General features: G+C 36.5%; 1 protein-coding gene across 1 annotated transcript; it reads left to right on the top strand.

Moving 5' to 3' along the window:
- The first annotated feature begins 10,085 nt into the window (after positions 1-10,085).
- On the top strand, positions 10,086-21,529 carry LOC140818991 (uncharacterized). Its single transcript, XM_073178966.1, has 12 exons — positions 10,086-10,395; positions 10,883-11,102; positions 11,178-11,378; positions 11,491-11,561; positions 11,842-12,004; positions 12,550-13,143; positions 14,586-14,966; positions 15,061-15,136; positions 15,230-15,293; positions 15,624-15,759; positions 20,874-20,987; positions 21,162-21,529. Exons 1-12 carry the CDS (start codon positions 10,103-10,105, stop codon positions 21,225-21,227), a joined length of 2,379 nt encoding a protein of 792 aa, XP_073035067.1. The 5' UTR covers positions 10,086-10,102; the 3' UTR covers positions 21,228-21,529.
- The last annotated feature ends 1,482 nt before the right edge of the window (positions 21,530-23,011 follow it).

The following is a 23,011-nucleotide window of genomic DNA, read 5'->3' as shown; positions in this document are numbered from 1 at the left end:
TTTTATTTTGGAAAATTGATTTTTAGAAAATTAATAATTTTCTTGTGAAATAAATAATTAGAATATGATTTTAATTATTTATGGTAAAAATGAGTTTTTACAAGAAATCAATTATTATTGATTTAATTGGAAATTAAATAAAGGAATTTATTTAATTTATTAAATTCTTTAATAATTGTGGTGGTTAGTGATAAAATTATTAGATATATGATTTATCAATTAATTAAATTGTTTAATTAAATTGATGTTAATATTTGATATTAAATGCATGAAAGATGATCGAGAGCCTTGACCAATGTGTTAGGTGTATGTTAGGATATTTTACTGTTTTTATTAAATTTTATAATATTTGATATTATTAAAGTGGGCCTGGTTTATGGCCCGTTCTCACCCCCATTAGATGTATCCCTTATGTGCCATGGCTATTCAAATGTAATAATTAGAAATAGTGGGAGATCAAGACTGGAAGATGGTGGGCCCGATGATCAAGATGAAGACATGTAAAATATTGGAAGCTTTTGTAATAAGTTGCATTTTCATCCCTGCATTCACCTAGGTTTGGACCTGGATCCATGTTTGGCTCACATGGATCTAATAGTGTTGGCGATCGATCATCCTTATTTATTGTTGAATGTCATATTATGATATATGCGATATATAGTAGTATGCATGTATGTATATTATTAGATAATATAGTTGCATGAATCCGGCAAACATACAAACTCGTGGCAGGCGATTTTTAAATTAAAATGATGAGACAATTTTAAAAATTAAAATCCCTCATTTTGAATAAGATTCAAAATTTATATCAAAGCGAAAAAGTAAAAATTAAAGGAGTTTAATTTTTCCTTGCCTTCCATCAACCGTGGTTGCATGTTGATCGCTACCCGCGGACAGTGTCTGGCTCATATTATTGGGGAGGCCTGTACGTCGGAAAGCTGTGACTTCCACCGGACATATGATGTGAATTGAGTGGAACTCCCATGACTTCGGCTCATATTATTGGGGGAACTCATGGCGACCGTCTACTACAATTCAATATTGATGGGTTGGTTTGACACGCGAAAATAAACGACGTCATATTATTGGGTCCTTATTAAACGTGACGCAAAACACGCGGAGGTTGCATAGGGATGCAATTGGACTCTACCTTTTAGAAATTATAATTGGCTGATATTATTCGGGATTATAATTGGCTAATTGGACTCTACGTGCCTACTAAGGAAATACGATTTCCCTTTTTCATCAGAGGGTGGTGGAAATGTCAAAATAGTGGGAGGGAATTTATAAAATAAAAATCCATATTTTATATCTTAAAATTATTTTAAAATAATCAGCAACAATTATTCTGTTTTCATATCAGTATATTTTTTGATTTTGTCACATAATCCAATTTTGTTATTAACAAGCTAACCGAATCTAATTTTCAAGACTGGTTGGGAAAATTGTTCTGAATTCGGAGAAAATGACATACACACTAATGTCAGTCTTGTTGAACTGACAATGCATGCAAGATGGTGGGACCATATTGTGCAAGCTAAAATGTGATGTGCTCGCTTCTATGTCAAATGAACTGTAGGGACAGTTTGAGAAAATGTTGAATGCTGCTGACATTCGAATACACATGCAAGAGTTGCATAGTGCATGAAACTCGTACAGTGATGCACACCACTTTTAAAAGCTTATGACTACACGAATGCAAGATGTGGCTTTGGTCCATGAGCGTGGTGTATATATGATTGGGTTTAATGAGAAAGTGGTGGGCCTGGAATAGATGATTCCTAACAAGTTACTTCATGACAATCAATTTGTTGTCATTCTCTTTCTCATTTGACGGGTTTATGTTGAACTTCAATTTGAATAAAATTGATGATAGCCTTGAAGAGCTATTCAACATGCTTATGACTTATGAAGTCATCATAAAATAGGAAAATGTTGTTTCCTAGTTGGGCTTGTTGTCAGGAACAAAAGTGGCCCGCAATGTAAGGGAAAGAAATGTTCTGCCCCTCACAAGAAAAAACCCAATAAGAGGCAAACTCCGAAAGACACTTAAAAGGCCTACAAAGCCCGATAAGTCAGAACATATTTCACTGCAAGAAGTCCAGACATAAGAAGTTATATGAGCCAGAAATGTTCTGGAAATGATGAATGAATGTCCAAGTAAACAAGATTTCAACAACAAACAAAAGAAAGTTAGATGATCCAAATCCCGCACAAATATGGCACGCTAGAGTAGGTCACATTTCTCAAAGAAGGATGCACAAGCTAGTGGGAGAATGCATGTTTGACTTGTCAGACATAAATTCTATACTTACCCGTGAGTCCTGTCTGAAAAGAAAAATGACCAAGACTCCATTCGATGGAAACGTGGAACGTGCGCATGGTCTATTGGATTTGATCCACACAGACATTTGTGGCCCGCTAAGTGTTAGCACAGGATATGGGCAATCCTACTTCATTACCTTTACTGATGACCATTCGAGGTATGGGTGTGTTTATTTGATAAAACACAAATCTGAAGCATTTGAAAAGTTCAAAGAATTCAGATCTGAAGTAGAAAATCAGCAAGAAATAAGTATTAAGGCACTTCGATCTGATCGAGATGGAGAATACTTAAGTGCTGAATTTTTGGGTTATCTAAAAGAGAATGAGATTTTCTCACAGTGACTCCACCAGCAACACCACAATTGAATGGTGTTTCTGAACATTGTAAGCAAACCTTGTTGGACATGGTTCGATCAATGATGGGATTCACTGAATTGCCTACATCGTTTTGGGGCTTTGCGCTTGAAACTGCGGCAATGTTGTTGAATAATGTCCATACTAAAGCAGTGGATAAAACACCATATGAGATATGGATGGGGAAACCTCCCAAGTATTCTTACTTGAGAATATGGAGATTTCTTGCTTACGTGAAGCAGACAGTGGGAAACAAATTGGATAGTAGATCCACTTTGTGCTACTTTGTAGGATATCCAAAGAATTCTGTTGGATATTATTTCTATCATCCCAATGAAGCAAAAGTGTTTGTTTTCAAGAAATGTCACCTTTATGAAAGGGAATTTCTATTAGATAGAAAAAGGCAAGATGATAGAACTTGTAGAAATTCAAGATACTCCCTCAACTATAGTAGTTGAACCTAATCTCCAACAACCAGTAGTTGAAGTACAAGCTCTTAGAAGGTCTGATAGGGTTATTAGACCACCTGCTAGATATACGCTTCTTCATGAACAAGAACATGATGAGTCTTTTGTTGGATATGATCCAATGAACTTTAAGGAAGCAATATCTGATACTGATTCAACCAAATGGCTTGAAGCCATGCAGTCAAAAATGGACTCTATATATTCAAACCGAGTCTGGACATTGGTGGATCAACCTGAGGGAATCGTTCCTATAGGGTGCAAATGGATCTACAAAAGAAAACTTGGGTCGAATGGGAAGGTAGTGACCTTCAAAGGAAGGCTGGTTGCAAAAGATTATACTCAAAGACAAGGAGTTGACTATGAGAAAATTTTTTCACCAGTTGCTATGTTTAAGTCCATCAGAATACTACTAGCCATAACATCATGGTATGACTATGAGATATGGCAAATGCATGTAAAGACTGCATTCCTCAATGGAGACATCAAAAAGGAAATTTGTCTCAACCTGAGGGATACACATCAGTAGAAAGTGAGCATAAGGTATGCAAACTTCAGAGATAAATATATGGTCTCAAGCAGGAGTCAAGGAGTTGGAATCTCAGATTTGATAGCACTATCAAAGAGTTTGATTTTGCTAAGAATCCTGAGGAACTATGCGTGTACAAGAAAGTTAGTGGGAGTGCAGTGACATTCCTAGTACTTTATGTTGATGACATCCTACTCATTCGGAATGATGTAGGATTAATGTAATCGACTAAAGTATGGTTAGCAAGTAAATTCTCCATGAAAGACATGGGTGAAGCATCCTATGTATTGAGAATACAAATCTATAGAGATAGATCAAAAGGATGTTAGGACTCACCCAAGTCACTTATATCGATATCATTCTGAAGCGATTCTCTATGGAAGAGTCCAAGAGAAGATACTTACCAATGTGTCATGGTATTACTCTATCTATAGTTATGTGTCCCAAAACTGATGAAGAGATAGAGATGATGACACGTATTCCATATGCGTCAGCTATTGGTAGTATCATGTATGGTATGATATCGACACGTCCTGATGTTGCTTACGCTTTGAGTGTTACAAGCAGATATCAGGCGAACCCTGGTCCAATGCATTGGAAGGCCGTGAAAGATATTCTTAAATGCTTGAGAAGGACTAAGAATTTGTTCATGGTCTATGGGTGGAGAATTGAAATTGGATGGCTACACATATTCTAGCCTCCAATGTGACATAGATGATTCGAAATCGACCTCTGGTTTTGTATTCATGCTATATGGTGTGGTTGTCTCTTGGAAAGGTTCCAAGCAAGACACTGTTGCGGATTCCACCACTGAAGCTGAATACATTGTTGCATTTGATGCAGCCAAAGAGGTAGTTTGGATGAGGAATTTTGTCCAAGAGTTGGGTGTTATTCCTAATAGAGTTGATCCAGTCCCGTCGTACTGTGACAACACTGGTGCCATTGCGCAAGCAAAGGAACCAAGGTCTCATCAGCGATCCAAACATGTACTGAGGAAGTTCCACGTCATACGGGAGATAGTGGGAAGAGGAGACATATAAGTCGAAAGACTCCCCTCTGCAGATAATGTTGCTGATCTACTTACAAAGCTCTTGCCATGACCATTGTTTGAAAAGCATCGCGAAGCAATGAGATTAAGGGTAGTTGGCTCTAGGGCAAGTGGGAGATTGTTAGAGTAAATGTCCTGCAAGCCAACGGTTGGCTAGGGAATTTATTGACTCAAGTAAAATAAACAATCTTTATTTTAATATAATTTAACCTTTTATGGTCTTGTTATACTTTATCTGTATACCCATGCAAACAGCATAGATAAAGTCCTTGATTATGCTTTAATACAAATGAATCGTAATTCGATGTTGAAACTCATTTGTAAACACTGCATATTCTAAATCCGTTCCTAGTCGATTCAGCCGCCTAAAACAGGGATAAAGGCCGCTTGAGCTCGAGACTAGCATCTGTGATGTTGTGTACTGCGTTTCTTGGTAAGGGCACAGAGATGTCCAAACATGCAGATGGGTAGTCATATGATGATTATACCGAACAACCCTCCCTCGGACTTTCCAAGTGGTTATCATTCATCGAGAGGATAAGTCCGTGGTTATGATTGTACACCATTAGTCTTTACGACCCGGGACAATACTGAGGCTCTATATGCTAGGGCTGTGCTTTGACTCGTTTACCGGCTCCAGGAGAGTCATCAGGTGGCGAGGTTGGGTACAGTTGCGACACATATAGGAGCCAGTGCATTGTAGTCGGGGATTCACCGCTCACCTACGGGTGTGGATATCCTATGTGATCTGATGTAATAATAGTGCATGGAATCTCTGGCCAGAGTATGAGATGTACGTTGGAGAAGGAGTTCTCCAATAGTACACGTGATTCCACTATTAAAGTTATCACATTGTTATCGAATTAATATGCAACCCTCGATGAACCAATGGTTGCAGATCCGATCGGGATATATGAGATGAAGGGACCGTACTGTACGTTAATCATATTGGACTTGTTCTTGCAGGCACTATCAGCGATACCTAGGGGATCATGGGGCGATGCTACTAGACGCTCTTACCATGATCCGATGGGTGTAATCAGAAATGAGTTCTGACATTCTTAATCAAGGTGTTGATGAAAAGAATGGGGCTAACTAGGGTAAGCCCGAATAAGAATAAATATAATTCTGAATCACAAAGAGTTGTGAACCCACGGCTAGCTGTATCCCTGAACCATTGAGGGTCACACAAGCACTGGATCGTTTGTTCCCGTTGAGAGAATAAATTCAAGGAGTTGAATTTATATTATGATATAGTAAATTCAAGGAGTTGAATTTATGATATATTCAAAGAGTTGAATTTATGAGATAGTAAATTCAAGAAGTTGAATTTATGAAATTTGGAGAAAATAAATTCAAGGAGTTGAATTTATAAAATTTGATAATATAATTTATTAAACTCAAAAGTTGTGTTTATTAAATATTAAATTACGGAGTTGATAAAATTCAAGGAGTTGAATTTATAATAATAAATTCAAATGTTGAATTTATAATGGATTAAATTTATTAAACTCAAGAGTTGAGTTTATTAAATATTAAATTAAATATGATGGGAGATATGTTTAATGGGCTTGTAGGAGTACAAGTCCAACATATTAAATGATTAAAGTTCTTAATGGACTTTAATATAATTAATTAAACTAGTTTGACTAGTCCATTTAATTAACAAAGCCCATTGGATTTAATTAAGAAACCTAAATCCATAATAATGGAATTTAGGTTAAAAGCTTTTGTTTTTAATATATAAATAAAAAATAAAAGGTAGCCTCCACAATTGAATAGGGATTCACGAGAAACACATCTAAAAAATCCTCCAAATTTTTGGCCAACTTTTTCAAGAAAAAGAAAGTTGATCCGTCTCTCGATTTTAATCTCCAACGTTGAAACTTCTTCCAAATATTCTAGTGCTATTTGGAAGAGGAACAAATCTTCTAGTCGTGGACCTAATTAGAAGAATCGAAGAAAGTTCGTAGGGATTCATCAAGAGCTAATCCGTTAATACCGGATTAGTTGGAGCCAAGTGATTTAATTGACAAAGGTATAATCTTTCTGACATCCTATGAATGTTTGTTAAAATCATACGAGCGCCCAAAGCAAAAATATATTTTGATTGTCAAAATAAAATAAAAATTTTAAACTTCCGCTGCGTTTGGGCGTGTAGAAAACCGGGATCCAACATTAGTCACCTACAAATACAGAATATCTCCATTATATCATGAGAGAAATTTTTCATATCCACGTGACTAAAGTGAATGAGAGAACATTTCTTAAAAAAAAAAAAACATTGCAAACGTGCCTTGGAGTTCATTCACAAATTATTCATATTGGAAATATTTGCCCAACATTAAGTACCAATTTGTATAAGAAAAAGATGAGCGTAATTTGGTTGCTAGTTTGCCATCCATTTGTTTTAAAAAGTAAAATTTCTAGTCATTATTAAACAATTATTTATCAGTTTTTGTGGTCGTGTAAATTTTGGAAAATTGTATCATGTGTATATGATGTGATTGAAGCTAAGTGAAATCTTGTTACTAGTATTTCCAAAATTAAACTAGGACTATTAAAAAAAATTAGATGAAAAAGCAGGACATTATTTGATATAATAAAGACTATTCCTCGTTATTGGTGAAAAAAAATATTTATAAAAAAATAAATCGAGCAATTATCCGTTCAATTACACCATAACAAATATCTTATGCAATCTAAAATGGACGTGTTTAGGATAATTAAGTTGTTCTTTGTTATGGTGGACAACCAATTTTAAAAAAAAAATTACAGCTATCAAGACAGATAATGCCACTTACTTTTTAAAAAATGAGTGTCAATGGTTTTTTTTTTAGTCTTTGAGAGTGATACGCTATAGTTCTTGCTCCTATATATCACAACAAAATGACATAGTCGAATGAAAACATAGGCATATCTTTGATGTAGCATGAGCACTTCGATTTCAACAGCCTATATCACTCAAATTTTGGGGGATTGTGTCCTAACAACTGTCTATCTTATCAATAGAGCCCCCACACCATTGCTGGATAATAAATCTCCTTTTGAACTCTTATTTCACAAGCTCCTTCTTTGACTAACGTAAGAGTGTTTGGATGTTTATGTTATGCCTCAGCTTTGTCGATAAGCCACGAATTTTCACCCTTTGTTGTACTATGTGTTTTTATTAGATACTCTAGTGTAAAAAAAGGATACAAACTACTTCATCTTCAATCAAGAAAGACAATAATATCCAGAGATGTGGTATTTCATTAACTCATCTTTCCATTTGCTGTCATTAGTCAATACCTTCACATTTTCAATCTATCATCTACTATGGTGGATCCTCACTTGCCACTAATGAGCCAGCAGCTACCTTTCCTTTAAATGATCCATCACCCTCTATTCTTTCACCTTCGAATATCTCATTACACAGGTCCACTAGAACCACTGTCTCTCCTATATGGACACATGATTATTCTTGCTCTTTCACCCATAAACAGACTCGTAACACTCGTGTTAATCCCATGGCTAACTACCTTACATATGATCACTTCTCCAAGACATACCATCCCTTTTTAGCATCCATGTCCTTTGTTAAAGAGTCTCTCTTCTGTCATGAGGCAATCGCTGATGTTAGATGGTGTGCTGCTATGGATGAAAACTTACTGCTATAGAGAGAAATTACACATGGGATATTGTGGATCTCCTACCACAAGTGAAACTCATTGGATGCAAGTGGGTGTACAAAGTTAAACTCAAATCTGATGGGAGTGCAGAAAGATTTAAGGCACGTCTAGTGGAGAAGGAATGGATACAATAACTTGGTATTGACTTCCCTGACATCTTTTCTCCCACCGCAAATATCGTGACATTGATTTTCCTCAATGTGATTGTGATTCATAATTGGCCTCTTTTTCAAATGGATGTCACCGATGCTTTCCTCCAAGGGGATATGGATGACGGTATTTACATGAATCTTCCACATTGATACAAAGTTCAGGTGGGGAACGAGGTTTGCAAGTTGAGAAAGTCATTATATGGTTTAAAACAGGCTTCTCGTCAATGGAATACAAAATTCTCAAACGTCATGATTGAAGGTGGTTACTGTCAATCTCAACATGATCATTCATTGTTCTTTAAACATGATGATACTTCAATTACTCTACTTGTGGTGTATGTCGATATCATTATTATCACGGGGAGCAGTGCAGTGGCTATCCAGAATTTAAAAGTGTTCCTTAATTACAAGTTGCAACTTAAAGGCATTGGTCCTCTCAAATACTTCCTAGGCATCGATATATCCCGTTCCACATAGGATATTTATCTTAATCAACGTAAATATGCTTTAGAATTTGTTACTGATACGGATATGGCAGACGCTAGACCATTTGATACACCAATGGAACAAAACAGGAAGTTCACTAGCCATGAGCTTGATTCTATTATGCACCAAAGTAGTAGAAATGATTCTGAGTATGCTTTATTGGGTGACCCAAATGAATAGCAACTTGGTTGGTCGACTGATATATCTAACTATAACTTGACCTGACATATGTTATGCGGTCTAATCTCTAAGCCAATTTGTGCATGCTCCAAATACATATCACCTAGATACAGCTTTTCGAGTATTAAAAAAAACTCGGGCCAAAGCATTCTATTAAAATCTTATGGTTCTATGGCACTTACAACATATTACGATTTGGATTGGGTTGCTTGTCCCATGACTCGTCATTCTGTTACCGGCTACTGTATCAAATTAGGGAGTTCAAAAATTTAGATAATAAAGGAATATTATATGATATTACATGACTCGTCATTCTTGTTACTAGCATTTCCAAAATTAAACTAGGAATATTCAAAAATTTAGATAATAAAGGAGGAGATTATATGATATAATAAAAACTATAGTCCGTTATTGATGAGAAAAAATAATGAGTATACAATATTTAAAAAATATAAATTTAGAAATTATCCTCATCCATAGTCAGTAATTTAATTATTTTTTAAATGTATTATTTGGTTGTTAGATATGGAATATATTTGATAATTTTTATTAAGCATACGTATTAAGATTGTATTTCAATAGAAGATTGTTACATTTATTTTTCAGTTTTGTTTTTTAAAAAAGATTGGCAAAAACTTGTGTGAGACGGACTCACGGGTCGTATTTTGTGATACAGATATCTAATTTGTGTCATCCATGAAAAAATATTACTTTTTATGTTAAAAATATTACTTTTTATTATGAATATCGATAGAAATAACCAATCTCACGTATAAAAATTCACGAGAATTATTTTAAAATTTGGAAAAAAATATTAAATGAGAGAAATTTTTAAAACCACCAATGTCGAAGCCCGGACTAACTTGGTAATTTCATTGCAACTTCTCCAAAAAATGCTTATATGTTCGCTTGTCCCACACATTAGCCGCCTGATATATCACGGCAGCCGTTGCAATTTGTCGTTCGCTACTTATACTAGGCATTTTAACGAACAGGAGCTATCTCTGGGACTTTTCTCAGCAATAAGGCAACGCTACTCCCGTTTTCGCTTGCGTTCTTCGTCCACAGTCCCGGAAATGGGATCCCTATCCGCATTTGACGGGAAACTGCAGTACCCAACGGCTCGACGGGATGATTCTGTGGTTGATGATTATCACGGGGTTTTAGTCCCCGACCCTTATCGATGGTAATCGTAATTCGTTGAAATCTGGCGGTAAATAAGTGGAATGTGTAGTTTAAATTCTGGAAAATGGAATATTGATTGATTATTTTGGAAGAATTTAATGAAAGCTTGATTCTTTACTTTTAATGTCAGTTTTAGCACACGACCCTTATCGGTGGAAGTCATACTAATCTGGCGGTAAAGAAGTGGAATGATGGCATTTAAATTCTGAGAAATGGAATTTGTTTGATTGTTTTGGAAGAATTTAATTAAAGTTTGATTCTTTAATTTTGAATATCAGATTTTTAGTCACCGGCCCTTTAAGAATGGTATCATAATGCATCGAAAGCTGGCAGTAAAGAAGTGGAATATGTGGTTTAAATGCTGCAAAATGGAATTTTTATTGATTATTTTGGAAGAACTTTATAAAGCTTGATTCCTTACTTTTGATATTAGAGGATTTGTGTTTCTTTGCCTGTTTAGTTTAGTGAATTTTTACCATTGTGGTTAGGCTTGAGGATCCTGATTCCGAGGAGACCAAAGAGTTCGTGGAAAAGCAGGTGAAATTGACTGATTCTGTGCTTGAAACATGCGAAACTAGGGAAAAAATTCGTGAGAAGCTCACTAAGTTATACGACTTTCCCAAGTATGATGCTCCATTTAGGGCTGGTGACAAGTACTTTTATTTCCACAACACCGGTCTGCAGCCACAGAAAGCTCTATATGTTCAGGTTCCTGAATGATAATTTTTTTGGCTGCATATGATTCATTTTCATGTTGAGTTTTAAGCATAGACTATGTTATAGGATGGTTTGGACGAAGAACCCGAGGTTTTGCTTGATCCTAACACATTAAGTGAAGACGGAACCGTAGCTCTGAGTGTATATGCAGTGAGTGAGGATGCCAAGTACTTGGCGTATGGCATTAGTTCGAGTGGAAGCGATTGGGTTACTATTAAAGTTATGCGAATTGAGGATAAGAGTACTGAGCCTTACACCATTTCATGGGTACTGGTTTCATGATTATTCTATGCAATTTTTTACTTTGAAAAGAATCTTAGATGGGGTTATGCATGTTGAAATGTGTTGTTGAAGCTGGATATGCGTTTTCTTGTTACAGGTTAAGTTTTCAGCAATTAGCTGGACTCATGATAGTAAAGGTTTTTTCTACTGCCGATATCCAGCTCCTGCGTAAGGATTTTTTCATGCAAAACATTTTTCTATGAAGCATTTAATAGGTATCAAAAAATTTCTAAGAAATTTTCTATAAGATGACAAATTGATTGACTAATCTTTAGCTCCTATTGAGTTTCGACATTAACCTGTCATGAAAATTAGAAAATTTGGAAGCGCCTTGAGCAATTAATTTGGAATTGATATTGTGTGGACTTACAATTTGGGTTGTTCTATTGTATTAGTTTGTACTATAGGTTAGTTGTGATTGTGGTGTTCTGAAATATTTTTTTTAAAGGGAAGAAGATAAATTGGATGCTGGCACCGAGACTAATGCCAACCTGCACCATGAACTGTATTATCATTTTTTGGGTACTGATCAGTCGGAAGATATCCTATGTTGGAATGATCCAGACAATCCCAAAAATACACGGTCAGCCTCAGTTACTGAGGATGGGAAGGTAATAATTTTGATTTCACCATAGGGTCTGAGTAAAGTGTGAATTGTCTGGCGTTGTTATTCTTTGATTTTGTGGTTACAATTTAATAATAATTAAATATAGGCACAAAAGTATGGTTGCTAAGAGGCAGTTACATCAGTTCATGTTATCCGAAAAGAACAACATCTATCAAATTTTAGGAGTTGAAAAGTTATTATTTCTGTACAATTGTTGATCATGATATGACATTACGTTTGTGATGTCTGCATGGCATAGCAAGAGACGATGGCTGATTTTTTTCGAAGTTGAACCTGTCGAACAGCCTTATGAGTTATGATGAAGGACACTTGTAGATCTGATATTATTTGTAAAAATGCGTTATTCCATAATCCTTATCCAATCTCTAGGTGCAACTAGAGATTTTTATATTATTTTTAAAAGTTGTTTCAGCTTCAGTTAGTCGTGTGTTTTGAGTAACAAATAATTTTCCTTATACTTTACGCTGAGTTAATATCTCATTCACTTTGCAACAAATCGTTAATTTCTGTTTATTGTTGAATTTGCAGTACGTACTTTTGTACACTTTTGAAAATTGTGATCCTGTCAACAAGGTTTATTACTGCGACATGTCAGTGCTCCCCAATGGGCTTGAAGGTTATAGAGGGAAAAAGGACTTGCTTCCTTTTGTCAGGCTTGTTGATAACTTTGATGCTTCATATGGATATGTCGCAAATGATGACACAGTTTTCACATTCTTTACTAACAAGGATGCTCCTAGAAACAAGCTAATCCGAGTTGATTTGAAAGAACCCAGTCTTTGGACTGAAGTACTTCAAGAAGATAAAAAAGACGTGCTTGAAAATGCTGTGGCCGTTAACGGAAATCAGATTGTGGTGAATTATTTGAGTGATGTGAAAAATGTTTTGCAGTTAAGGGACTTGAAAACTGGTACCTTTTTGCACTTCCTACCACTGGATATTGGATCAGTATCTGAGATTTCTTCAAGAAGGAAAGACAGCATTATTTTTATAGGGTTTACAAGCTTTCTTATCCCGGGACTTATATATATGTGCAACCTAGAAGCTGACGTCCCAGAGATGAGAATCTTTCGTGAAATTGTTGTGCCTGGCTTTGACAGGAATGAGTTTGAAACCAGTCAGGTAAATGATTTATTGAGCATTTGCAGTTTTGCGACAGAACAACACCTTGTTAAAACTTTTCTGTTTTGTTGTGATATTGTGGTTCTGTGTCATACACGTTGGAGAAATTTGAAATGTTTATAAGTTCCTTTAATTTATACTTCAGGTTAGTTTTTTAAAAGACAAAATTGCTAAGAAAATCATTTACATCTTTTTAAAAACTTGGTACTTTAAATTACTAAATGATAGAAAATGAAATTAGCAATCTAACAGATTCAAAACTAGAAAATACCGTGGAAGAAAAATATTGAGATGTCAATCACATAACTAGGATGAAAAATGTGGATTATCAATGAATTGTTCTTGAGAGTTGTAGTAAAAGAAAAAAATTAGGGCACGAAAATAAGTTAGATTGATTTGATTTTTAGAGGGAAGAGTAAGGAGAATTAGTTGAAAGTTGTAATAAGCTTAATACAATCCCTTTTAAGTTTTAACTAAGCTTACTAGTGTATCTGTAATATAAGTTTAAAGGTCAGTAAAGTGTAGATAATCGCGAAGATATCCCCTTAAAATCAGACAGAATTTTGAAGTAGTAGAAAATAAAATAGGAAAAAAAAATAAATCGAGAAATTAAAGCATTAGAGCTAGTTGGGACGCATGAGATGTTTTTGTCATTAATTGTTTCACATTTTTATTAGAGTTTTAAGATATGATAATTTAAAATATCCAAAGTCTTTCATGTTAGGGAAAGCCTTTTTATCGAATCAATGGTGTGAGTTCGCTTTGTCCAATGATGGGCCATTTTTGGGGCAAATGAAGCACCCGTAACTCACTGTCATAGACTCATACACCTCCAGGTCAAATGCTACTAGCATTCCAAAAGGCGTTTTTTTTAGTCCCTTGTCTCAGCGAGAGTACAGTATGAGATACCATTTCTAGTTTCAAATTCTAAACCCATACATCTTGGTTGAGTGAAAAGATATTATTATTTTTTCTATGGTGTCCCACTTAGTATCACTGATTGTACAAAGAAACTCGCTATTAAAACTACACTTTATCTCCATGGTTTGGGAACTTCACCAAATATGCCTCTAGAATTGAAATGCTAGAACTAATTTTCTGTGGTATCCCATTAGATGATGCTGAGCCAGTGCTGGTATGAATCACTCCTCAAGTCTGACGTGGTGAAGTTCCCAAACCATGCAGATAAATCTACTTTTAGTTATGAATTGCCTTCATCAGTTGTAAAGAAACAAGTTTTCTTTTTCTATGTGGGAGTTCCATTTGACACTTTTTTCTTGCAAATAGATTTCAATTTTAGCTTTCTCTATGACCTTGATGTTTATATTGCATTACACATTAAAAAAAAACCTGTTTCACCTGTTTGAAGGCAAAGAGTAGTTGATGAAAAATAATGTGTATCCTTGATATTTTCATTTTCTTGATTGGGTTTTTTTTATCAGGTGTTTATAACTAGTAAAGATGGCACTAAGGTACCTATATTCATAGTGTCTAGAAAGGGACTTGACCTGGATGGATCACATCCTTGTTTACTCTATGGATATGGTGGATTTAATATCAATATTACACCAGATTTTACTGTTGGACGTATAGTTATGGCAAAACATTTAGATGTTGTTTTCTGCTCTGCAAACATCCGTGGAGGTGGAGAATATGGAGAAGAATGGCACAAAGCTGGAGCTTTAGCAAAGAAGCAGAATTGCTTTGACGACTTTATATCAGCTGCTGAGTATCTTGTCTCTGCTGGTTATACTCGGCCTAAAAACTTGTGTATTGAAGGTGGAAGCAATGGAGGGCTTCTAGTTGGGGCTTGCATCAACCAGGTATATCTTGCTATCATCTTTTAATCACCTTTATCCGGCTTACTTTTAATCTCAGTTGCTCAATACAATAATCATGGGATGCTTGTGACTTCAGAGACCTGATCTTTTTGGCTGTGCTCTTGCTCATGTTGGCGTAATGGACATGCTAAGATTTCATAAGTTCACCATTGGTGAGGAAAGCTTTTTAAAGAATGCTCCTCTCAGCTCTTAAATTATGTATATGTCTTTAACCGTCTTTAATATACTTTCTGCCGCTAAACTAGGCCATGCATGGACCTCAGACTATGGCTGTTCAGATAAGGAGGAAGAGTTTCATTGGCTAATCAAGTGAGCTATTTACCTTTTTTTAAAAAAAAATTGAAATTATCTGGTTTTATCAAAAAGAAAAAGGAAATAATCTTCTTGTGTTTTTCATGATGTGATGGGAATAAACATACAAATTGTAGTGCTATAATATTTTTAATATGTTTGTTTAGTACAAAACATGTGCTTAAGTTAAGTTGTTTAGTTTGTTTATTAGTTCTCTTTTTTTTTTGGCAGTTCTTGAATTTGAAGCTGCTTCAGTTAATTTTGATTGATTCTTTCTCCACGGTTTCTTTTCTTCTCTAAGTTCATTTGCTTTTATTCTCTTTTTGTTTTCCATAACTGCTCCCTCAGGTACTCGCCCTTGCATAATGTGAGGCGACCCTGGGATAAACCTTCTGACAAGCTAATTCAGTATCCATCCACCATGATACTGACTGCTGACCATGATGATCGGGTTGTGCCACTGCACTCGCTGAAATTATTGGCGGTACGTGACTTGCTACTAAAAATTTAACTATAGACTCTGTTACGTGTTAGGTAAGATGGTGAACCAATGTAATATGCATGCTTTTCAAATGCGTAAACTAGCAATTCATTTTGAATACGGCAACGAGCAGAAGAATTTTCAAAGATGGTTGTTGGCAGCTAAGCAAATGTATTTAATTTCACATGCTTGAGAGCTCTATAAATAGAGCTCCCGCATCTCAATTTTAGAGTATCCCAACAAGCTTCTCAGCTTTGTGCAAAGAAAAACAAGAGTGTTTTTTCTTGAGTGAGGTTTTCTTGTGTGAGTTAGAGAAAATATTTTTTCTCGGTTATACTCGGGTTGGGAGTGTGAGATATTTAGTGTATTGGTGTATACACTTGTTGTAATATTTCTTCCAGTTATAAAAGTTGCAGTAGCTCCGTGGACGTAGCCTATTTTGGGTGAACCACGTAAATTCTTGTGTTCTTGTTGATTGATTATTCCGCAAATTTTTCGGCACTATATTATCATCGTGATCGACATCGCTTCGGGGGGATATCAGAGCCTTGTTGTGAAAATTCTTAAGAATTCTGAGTATGCTCTGTGGTTGCAGCTTTGTCTGATCTTCCACATCAGAAAAGATTTTTTAGATTTTTGCTAAGGCTAAAGAAGTGATGGCCGGAGATGATGGATCTGGACCGGGAATCAACAAGTTTGACGGAACAGATTTTTCGTTCTGGCGGTTACAGATAAGAGATTATCTGTACAGTAAGAAGCTGCATCAACCTCTATCAGGAAAGAAACCGGAAAAGATGGAGGATGATGATTGGGAGCTCCTTGACCGACAGGTGTTAGGTGTGATACGACTGACCCTAACAAAGAACGTGGCGCATAACGTGGCGGAGGCAAAAACAACAGAAGAGATGATGTCCATTTTATCGGACATGTACGAGAAGCCATCAGCTAATAACAAAGTGCATCTCATGAAGAAGTTATTCAACTTGAAGATGGGAGAAGGTGCTTCGGTGGCTAAACACATCAATGAATTCAACACGATTGTTTCTCAACTAACATCGGTTGAAATTAATTTTGATGATGAGATTCGTGCACTTATTCTTTTGGCGTCTTTACCAAATATTTGGGAACCAATGCGGGCAGCGGTTAGCAACTCTGTTGGAAAAAGAAAGCTACAATTCAATGATGTCAGGGATCAAATTCTTGCTGAAGAAGTTCGCAGGATGGATTCGGGTGAAGGAACATCATCAGATCTGCTCTAAATCTCGAGAACAGAGGAAGGGGCAGGAGTAGCGAAAAGAATTCTAACCGATATGTTTGACAATTACATCGCTGGCGATTACGGAAAAGTTTTTCTGGCTGATGGAAAACCCTTGGAAATTGTTGGTATGGGTGATGTACGGATGAAGATGTCAAATGGATCTGTCTGGAAAATCAACAAAGTCAGGCATGTACCAAAATTGACACGCAATCTGATCTCGGTGGGACAGCTCGATGATGAAGGCCACAATGTGATCTTCGGTGATGGTTCCTGGAAAGTGAACAAATGAGTAATGATTGTTGCTCGAGGAAAGAAAACTGGAACACTGTATATGACTTCCAGTTGCAGAGAGACATTAGCAGCTGTGGATGCTGGAGCCAATTCAAGTCTATGGCATTATAGACTTGGACATATGAGTGATAAGGGAATGAAGATGTTGGTGTCAAAAAAAAGCTACCAGAATTAAAGACTGTTGAACACCAACTATGTGAAAGCTGTATCTTTGGAAAGCTGAAGAAGGTGAGCTTTTCAAAAGGTGGTAGAGAACCGAAAGCAGCAAAGTTGGAGCTGGTTCATACTGATGTATGGGGACCATCTCCTGTGACATCCCTTGGAGGCTCGAGATACTATGTCACATTCATTGACGATTCGAGCAGAAAAGTTTGGGTTTATTTTCTGAAAAATAAATCTGATGTTTACGAGACCTTTAAAAGGTGGAAAGCCATGGTGGAAAATGAGACCAACTTGAAGGTGAAGTGCTTACGGTCTGATAATGGTGGAGAATATGAAGATGATGAGTTCAAGAAATATTGTGCACAGAACGGGATCAAGATGGAGAAAACCATTCCTGGTACACCTCAACAGAATGGTGTAGCTGAAAGGATGAACCGGACCTTGAATGAACGCGCAAGGAGCATGAGATTGCATTCTGGATTACCAAAATCATTCTGGGCTGATGCTGTTAACACTGCAGCATATCTGATCAACAGAGGATCTTCGATACCGCTTGACTGCAGAATACCCGAAGAGGTTTGGAGCGGCAAAGAAATAAACCTTTCTTTCTTGAAAGTGTTTGGATGTCTATCCTATGTTCATATTGATTCAGCAAGCAGAACAAAACTTGATCCGAAATCAAAGAAGTGCTTCTTTATTGGTTATGGAGATAATGAGTTTGGTTATCGTTTCTGGGATGACCAAAATCGGAAGATCATTCGGAGCAGAGATGTAATATTTAATGAGCAACTTCTGTACAAGGACAAGTCAGACATTCGAGCTGGAGATGAATGTCCTGAAATCAAGAAGACTGATGAAGTGCCATTGACATATATTCCTGTGAATGAATTGAAAATCATTAACCAGGAAGATGAAGAAGAAACTGCACAAGACAATGACCCACAAACTCCGGTGATTGAACTCAGGAGATCTTTGACAACCATTAGACCACCTGAGAGATACTCCCCTGCACTTCACTATGTTTTGCTGACAGACAAAGGTGAACCGGAGACCTATGAAGAGGCATTGCAAAATGATGATTCAACCAAGTGAAGGTTGCCCATGGAAGATGAGATGGATTCACTGTCATCCAATCAGACGTGGGAGTTGACAGAACTTCCGCAAGGCAAAAAGGCGTTACATAACAAGTGGGTGTACCGGTTAAAAGAAGAGCATGATGGTAGCAAGCGGTACAAGGCAAGACTTGTTGTAAAAGGCTTCCAACAACGGGAAGGAATTGATCACACCGAGATTTTCTCTCCAGTGGTTAAATTAACCACTATCAGGACTGTACTTGGACTAGTGGCGAAGGAAGACTTACATTTGGAGCAGTTGGATGTAAAGACTGCGTTTCTTCACGGTGATCTAGATGAAGAAATTAATATGAAGCAGCCACAGGGCTTTGAAGTACGGGGAAAAGAGAGAATGGTTTGCAAACTTCAGAAGAGCTTGTACGGTCTCAAACAAGCTCCAAGTCAGTGGTACAAGAAGTTTGATGGATTCATGGTTGAAAATGGTTTCCTAAGGTGTCAAGCTGATCACTGCTGTTATGTGAAAAAGTTTGACGGTTCTTATATCATACTACTGCTATATGTAGATGATATGCTGATAGCTGGTGCTTGTTTGGAAGAAATTGATAAACTCAAGAAAGATTTATCAAAGGAATTTGCCATGAAGAATTTGGGTGCTGCAAAGAAAATCCTTGGAATGAGGATCTTTAGAGACCGGGTGAATGGTATCTTGAAGTTGTCTCAAGAAGAGTACGTGAAAAAGGTGGTTAGCAGATTTAACATGGATGAAGCTAAATCTGTAAGTACTCCTTTGGCTAGTCACTTCAAACTAACCAAAGCACAATCACCTTCGACGGAGCAGGATCAGGCTTATATGAATAAGGTTCCTTATGCTTCTGTTGTCGGAAGCCTCATGTATGCAATGGTGTGTACAAGACCAGACATAGCACATGCATTGGGAGTTGTGAGCAGGTTTATGAGTAATCCAGGAAAGCAACACTGGGAAGCAGTTAAGTGGATTCTCAGGTATTTGAAAGGTACTGCTAGTTTATCTCTGTGCTTCAGAAGGTCAAATTTGGGCTTACAAGGTTTTGTCGATTCCGACATGGGTGGTGACTTGGATGGCAGGAAAAGTACTACTGGGTATGTGTTCACATTAGGTGGTACGACAGTAAGCTGGGTATCTAAATTGCAAAAGATAGTTGCACTTTCTACTACTGAAGCTGAGTACGTAGCAGTTACAGAAGCTAGCAAGGAGATGATATGGTTGAGATCCGTTCTGGAAGAATTGGGTCAGAAGCTTGAAGATAGCACATTACACTGTGACAGTCAGAGTGCTATTCATTTAGCAAAAAATCCTGTTTATCATGCTAGGACAAAGCATATACAGGTTAGGTACAATTTCATCAGATCAGTGCTGGAAGATGGAGTCTTGATGCTGGAGAAGATTACTGGAAGTAAAAATCCAGCCGATATGCTCACGAAGACGGTAACCATTGACAAACTGAAGTTGTGTTCAACTTCAGTTGGACTGCAAGAATAAATGAGGACGTATGAGCTGCTGCATTAACGGTGTGAAGTCATGATTGAAATCAAGTCTTCAAGTGAGAGAAATGTTAGGTAAGATGGTGGACCAATGTAATATGCATGCTTTTCAAATGCGTAAACTAGCAATTCGTTTTGAATACGACAACGAGAAGAAGAATTTTCAAAGATGGTTGTTGGCAGCTAAGCAAATGTATTTAATTTCACATGCACGGGAGCTCTATAAATAGAGCTCCCGCATCTCAATTTTAGAGTATCCCAACAAGCTTCTCAGCTTTGTGCAAAGAAAAACAAGAATGTTTTTTCTTGAGTGTGAGGTTTTCTTGTGTGAGTTAGAGAAAATATTTTTTCTCGGTTATATTCGGGTTGGGAGTGTGAGATATTTAGTGTATTGGTGTATACACTTGTTGTAATATTTCTTCCAGTTATAAAAATTGCAGTAGCTCCGTGGACGTAGCCTATTTTGGGTGAACCACGTAAATTCTTGTGTTCTTGTTGATTGATTATTCCGCAAATTTTTCGGCACTATATTATCATCGTGATCGACATCGCTTCGGGGGGTAATTCCCCAACATTACGTTCTTCATAAGGTTAAATTGCATTTTCCTCTTTCATAATTTTTGTTTCTGGTGGTTACACTTCCTTACATGGCTGTGAAGTTTGTGGTTCTATATTATGCCATTGTTTCACCACTCTCAGAAGCACAAACTGATTCTGATGAATTCGATGAACTTCAGAAACTTGTTAAACTTGTAGACTTCACCTTTCATCAATCATTCACGGACCTTTTGCTTGTTTGTTCTTACTAACAGACGATGCAGCATGTTCTCTGCACAAGCTTGGAAAGAAGTCCTCAAACCAACCCAATAATAGGACGTATAGAAAGTAAGGCAGGGCATGGAGCCGGAAGGCCAACCCAGAAAGTGGTAAACTAAGATTTGCATTTGTTTTAATTGCTCGAGTTTTCAATCATGACTAGTGTAATTTGGGATCAAGAGGCGAGAGATCCACTAGTTTAAGACTAGTAAGACTTATCTGATGGTCATGATGACCCGGTGTGTCTATAATGACTTGACTGACATTAAAATCCTGTATCTCAGATCGATGCAGCCGCAGACAGCTATAGCTTCATGGCGAAAATGGTGGGTGCGTCCTGGATCCACTAGACAACGCATGCTAATGTCTTTTGGGAGGGAAGAAAAAACCATCTCGAAATTTAGAGGTTACTTTCAATCCTTGGTCAGATACATTGAATTGGCAAAATTCTTGCCTATAATGGTTCGTTGCCCCTATTGAAATTGGCTAATTAGTATGCAGACCAATGTTGTTCCTTTCATAAGATTTTATACTTCATTTTTCAATCAGGAATGTCATTATATTTGTGTTTAGAGTGTATTTTCTAAGCTTGGAAGTTCCCTAAAACATTTATATATATGCAGTTTATTGGAAAAAAAAACATTTGGTAAGATCTTCAATCTCCTTTTGATCTTTATTTTTCCTAGGGGAGCTATTTTTTTCATTTGAACAATTCATAATTTCTGTTGATTAACAGAATTTTTTAAAACTAATCATACAAAAGTACATGTTAGCCTCATTTCCAACAAAATCAAGTACACCATTCGGGTTCGTTAAAACCCATTACCCGACATGTTTATAGATCAGTCGACTGAGTTGACCCATCTGACAAACAGTTTGATCGAGGTTCGTGACGGGTTTAATATGAGGTCAGGTTTAACTATTTTTGCCGCCATCTCTTGATTTATTTCGTAAAATTGTTGGATCATAGATCAGTTCGACACATTCAAGTTTCAACAAGAATGCTTCTTGATTCAAAACGACTTTAAACTTTGTTACTCTCTCTCAATAAAGCTGGAAGTTAGTTTCGACAATAATTCCCTTTAATATGACGAAATATTACCGCTTTTCCATTTGACTTGAAACAATCTGAAATTATTTTCCCAATATTTTATATATTGGGAAATTTCGATTGCCAATATTTTATATATATAATTATTATCAGGTAGGACTTTTTACATTTTTTTTTTGTATTGAGCTTTGAACATATACAAAAAAAGAATTGGGCTTTAAACATTTAAAGTTCAATTTTTATTATTATAAGTCCTAAATCATTATAATTATTCATCAACTTATTATTTTGTTTTAGTGAGTGTTTGAATTTAATAAATTAGATGAGAGAGAAAAAAACAATTTTTTTTAAAAAAAAAATTTCGAGTATTTCGGTTATCGACCGAAATTTTATCAATTCGATTTAATCAATTTTTATAGCTAAAATTGGTCGGTTTGGTTGATAAAAAAATTGATTTGTTTTGTTTCGATATTTTCTGTTCGTTCGATTTGGACCGATTGCACACCCCTACTTTTCTCAAGGAGTTTATTTCGAAGAGTGGGTCTTTTGTGAGACGCTCTCACGAATCTTTATCGGTGAGATGGGTCAACCCTACCGATATTTACAATAAAAAATAATACTCTTAGCATAAGTCTCACGGAAGTTTTTGTTTATTTCGAATTACACACAAAAAATGAGTTGAGTTAGATTTAAAAAATGAGTGAGTTAGATTTAAAATATGAGTTTGAATAAGAATCCGACAGTATAAGACAATTTTGAAATTATCAAATCTCTTTTTTTTAAAAAAAATTCCAACCGGTTGTGAAAAAGTAAAAATTTATGGTAAAAAGTAAAAATCTCAAACTCTCAAAATTTACCAAATTATACTGTGAGGCCCGGGGCCGAAGAGGGCGGGGGGTGAACGCCGGTGCCATCAGTTGCACGGACAATGAGCGGCTCCTGGCAGGCTTCTAGGTGAAGGGAACATTAATGAACCGACCCACACGGGAATGAGAGGGATTCCGAGACTGGGCAATGTAATGGACTGAACAGTTGAAGAGGGCTTAAAAGATTTGATTGGTACTACTCATATCACGAAGGTGC

The sequence above is a fragment of the Primulina eburnea genome, chromosome 18, assembly GCF_022965805.1.
Source record: "Primulina eburnea isolate SZY01 chromosome 18, ASM2296580v1, whole genome shotgun sequence".
In the NCBI taxonomy this organism is placed as follows: Eukaryota; Viridiplantae; Streptophyta; class Magnoliopsida; order Lamiales; family Gesneriaceae; genus Primulina; species Primulina eburnea.
This window is presented reverse-complemented; position numbering and strand designations above follow the sequence as displayed.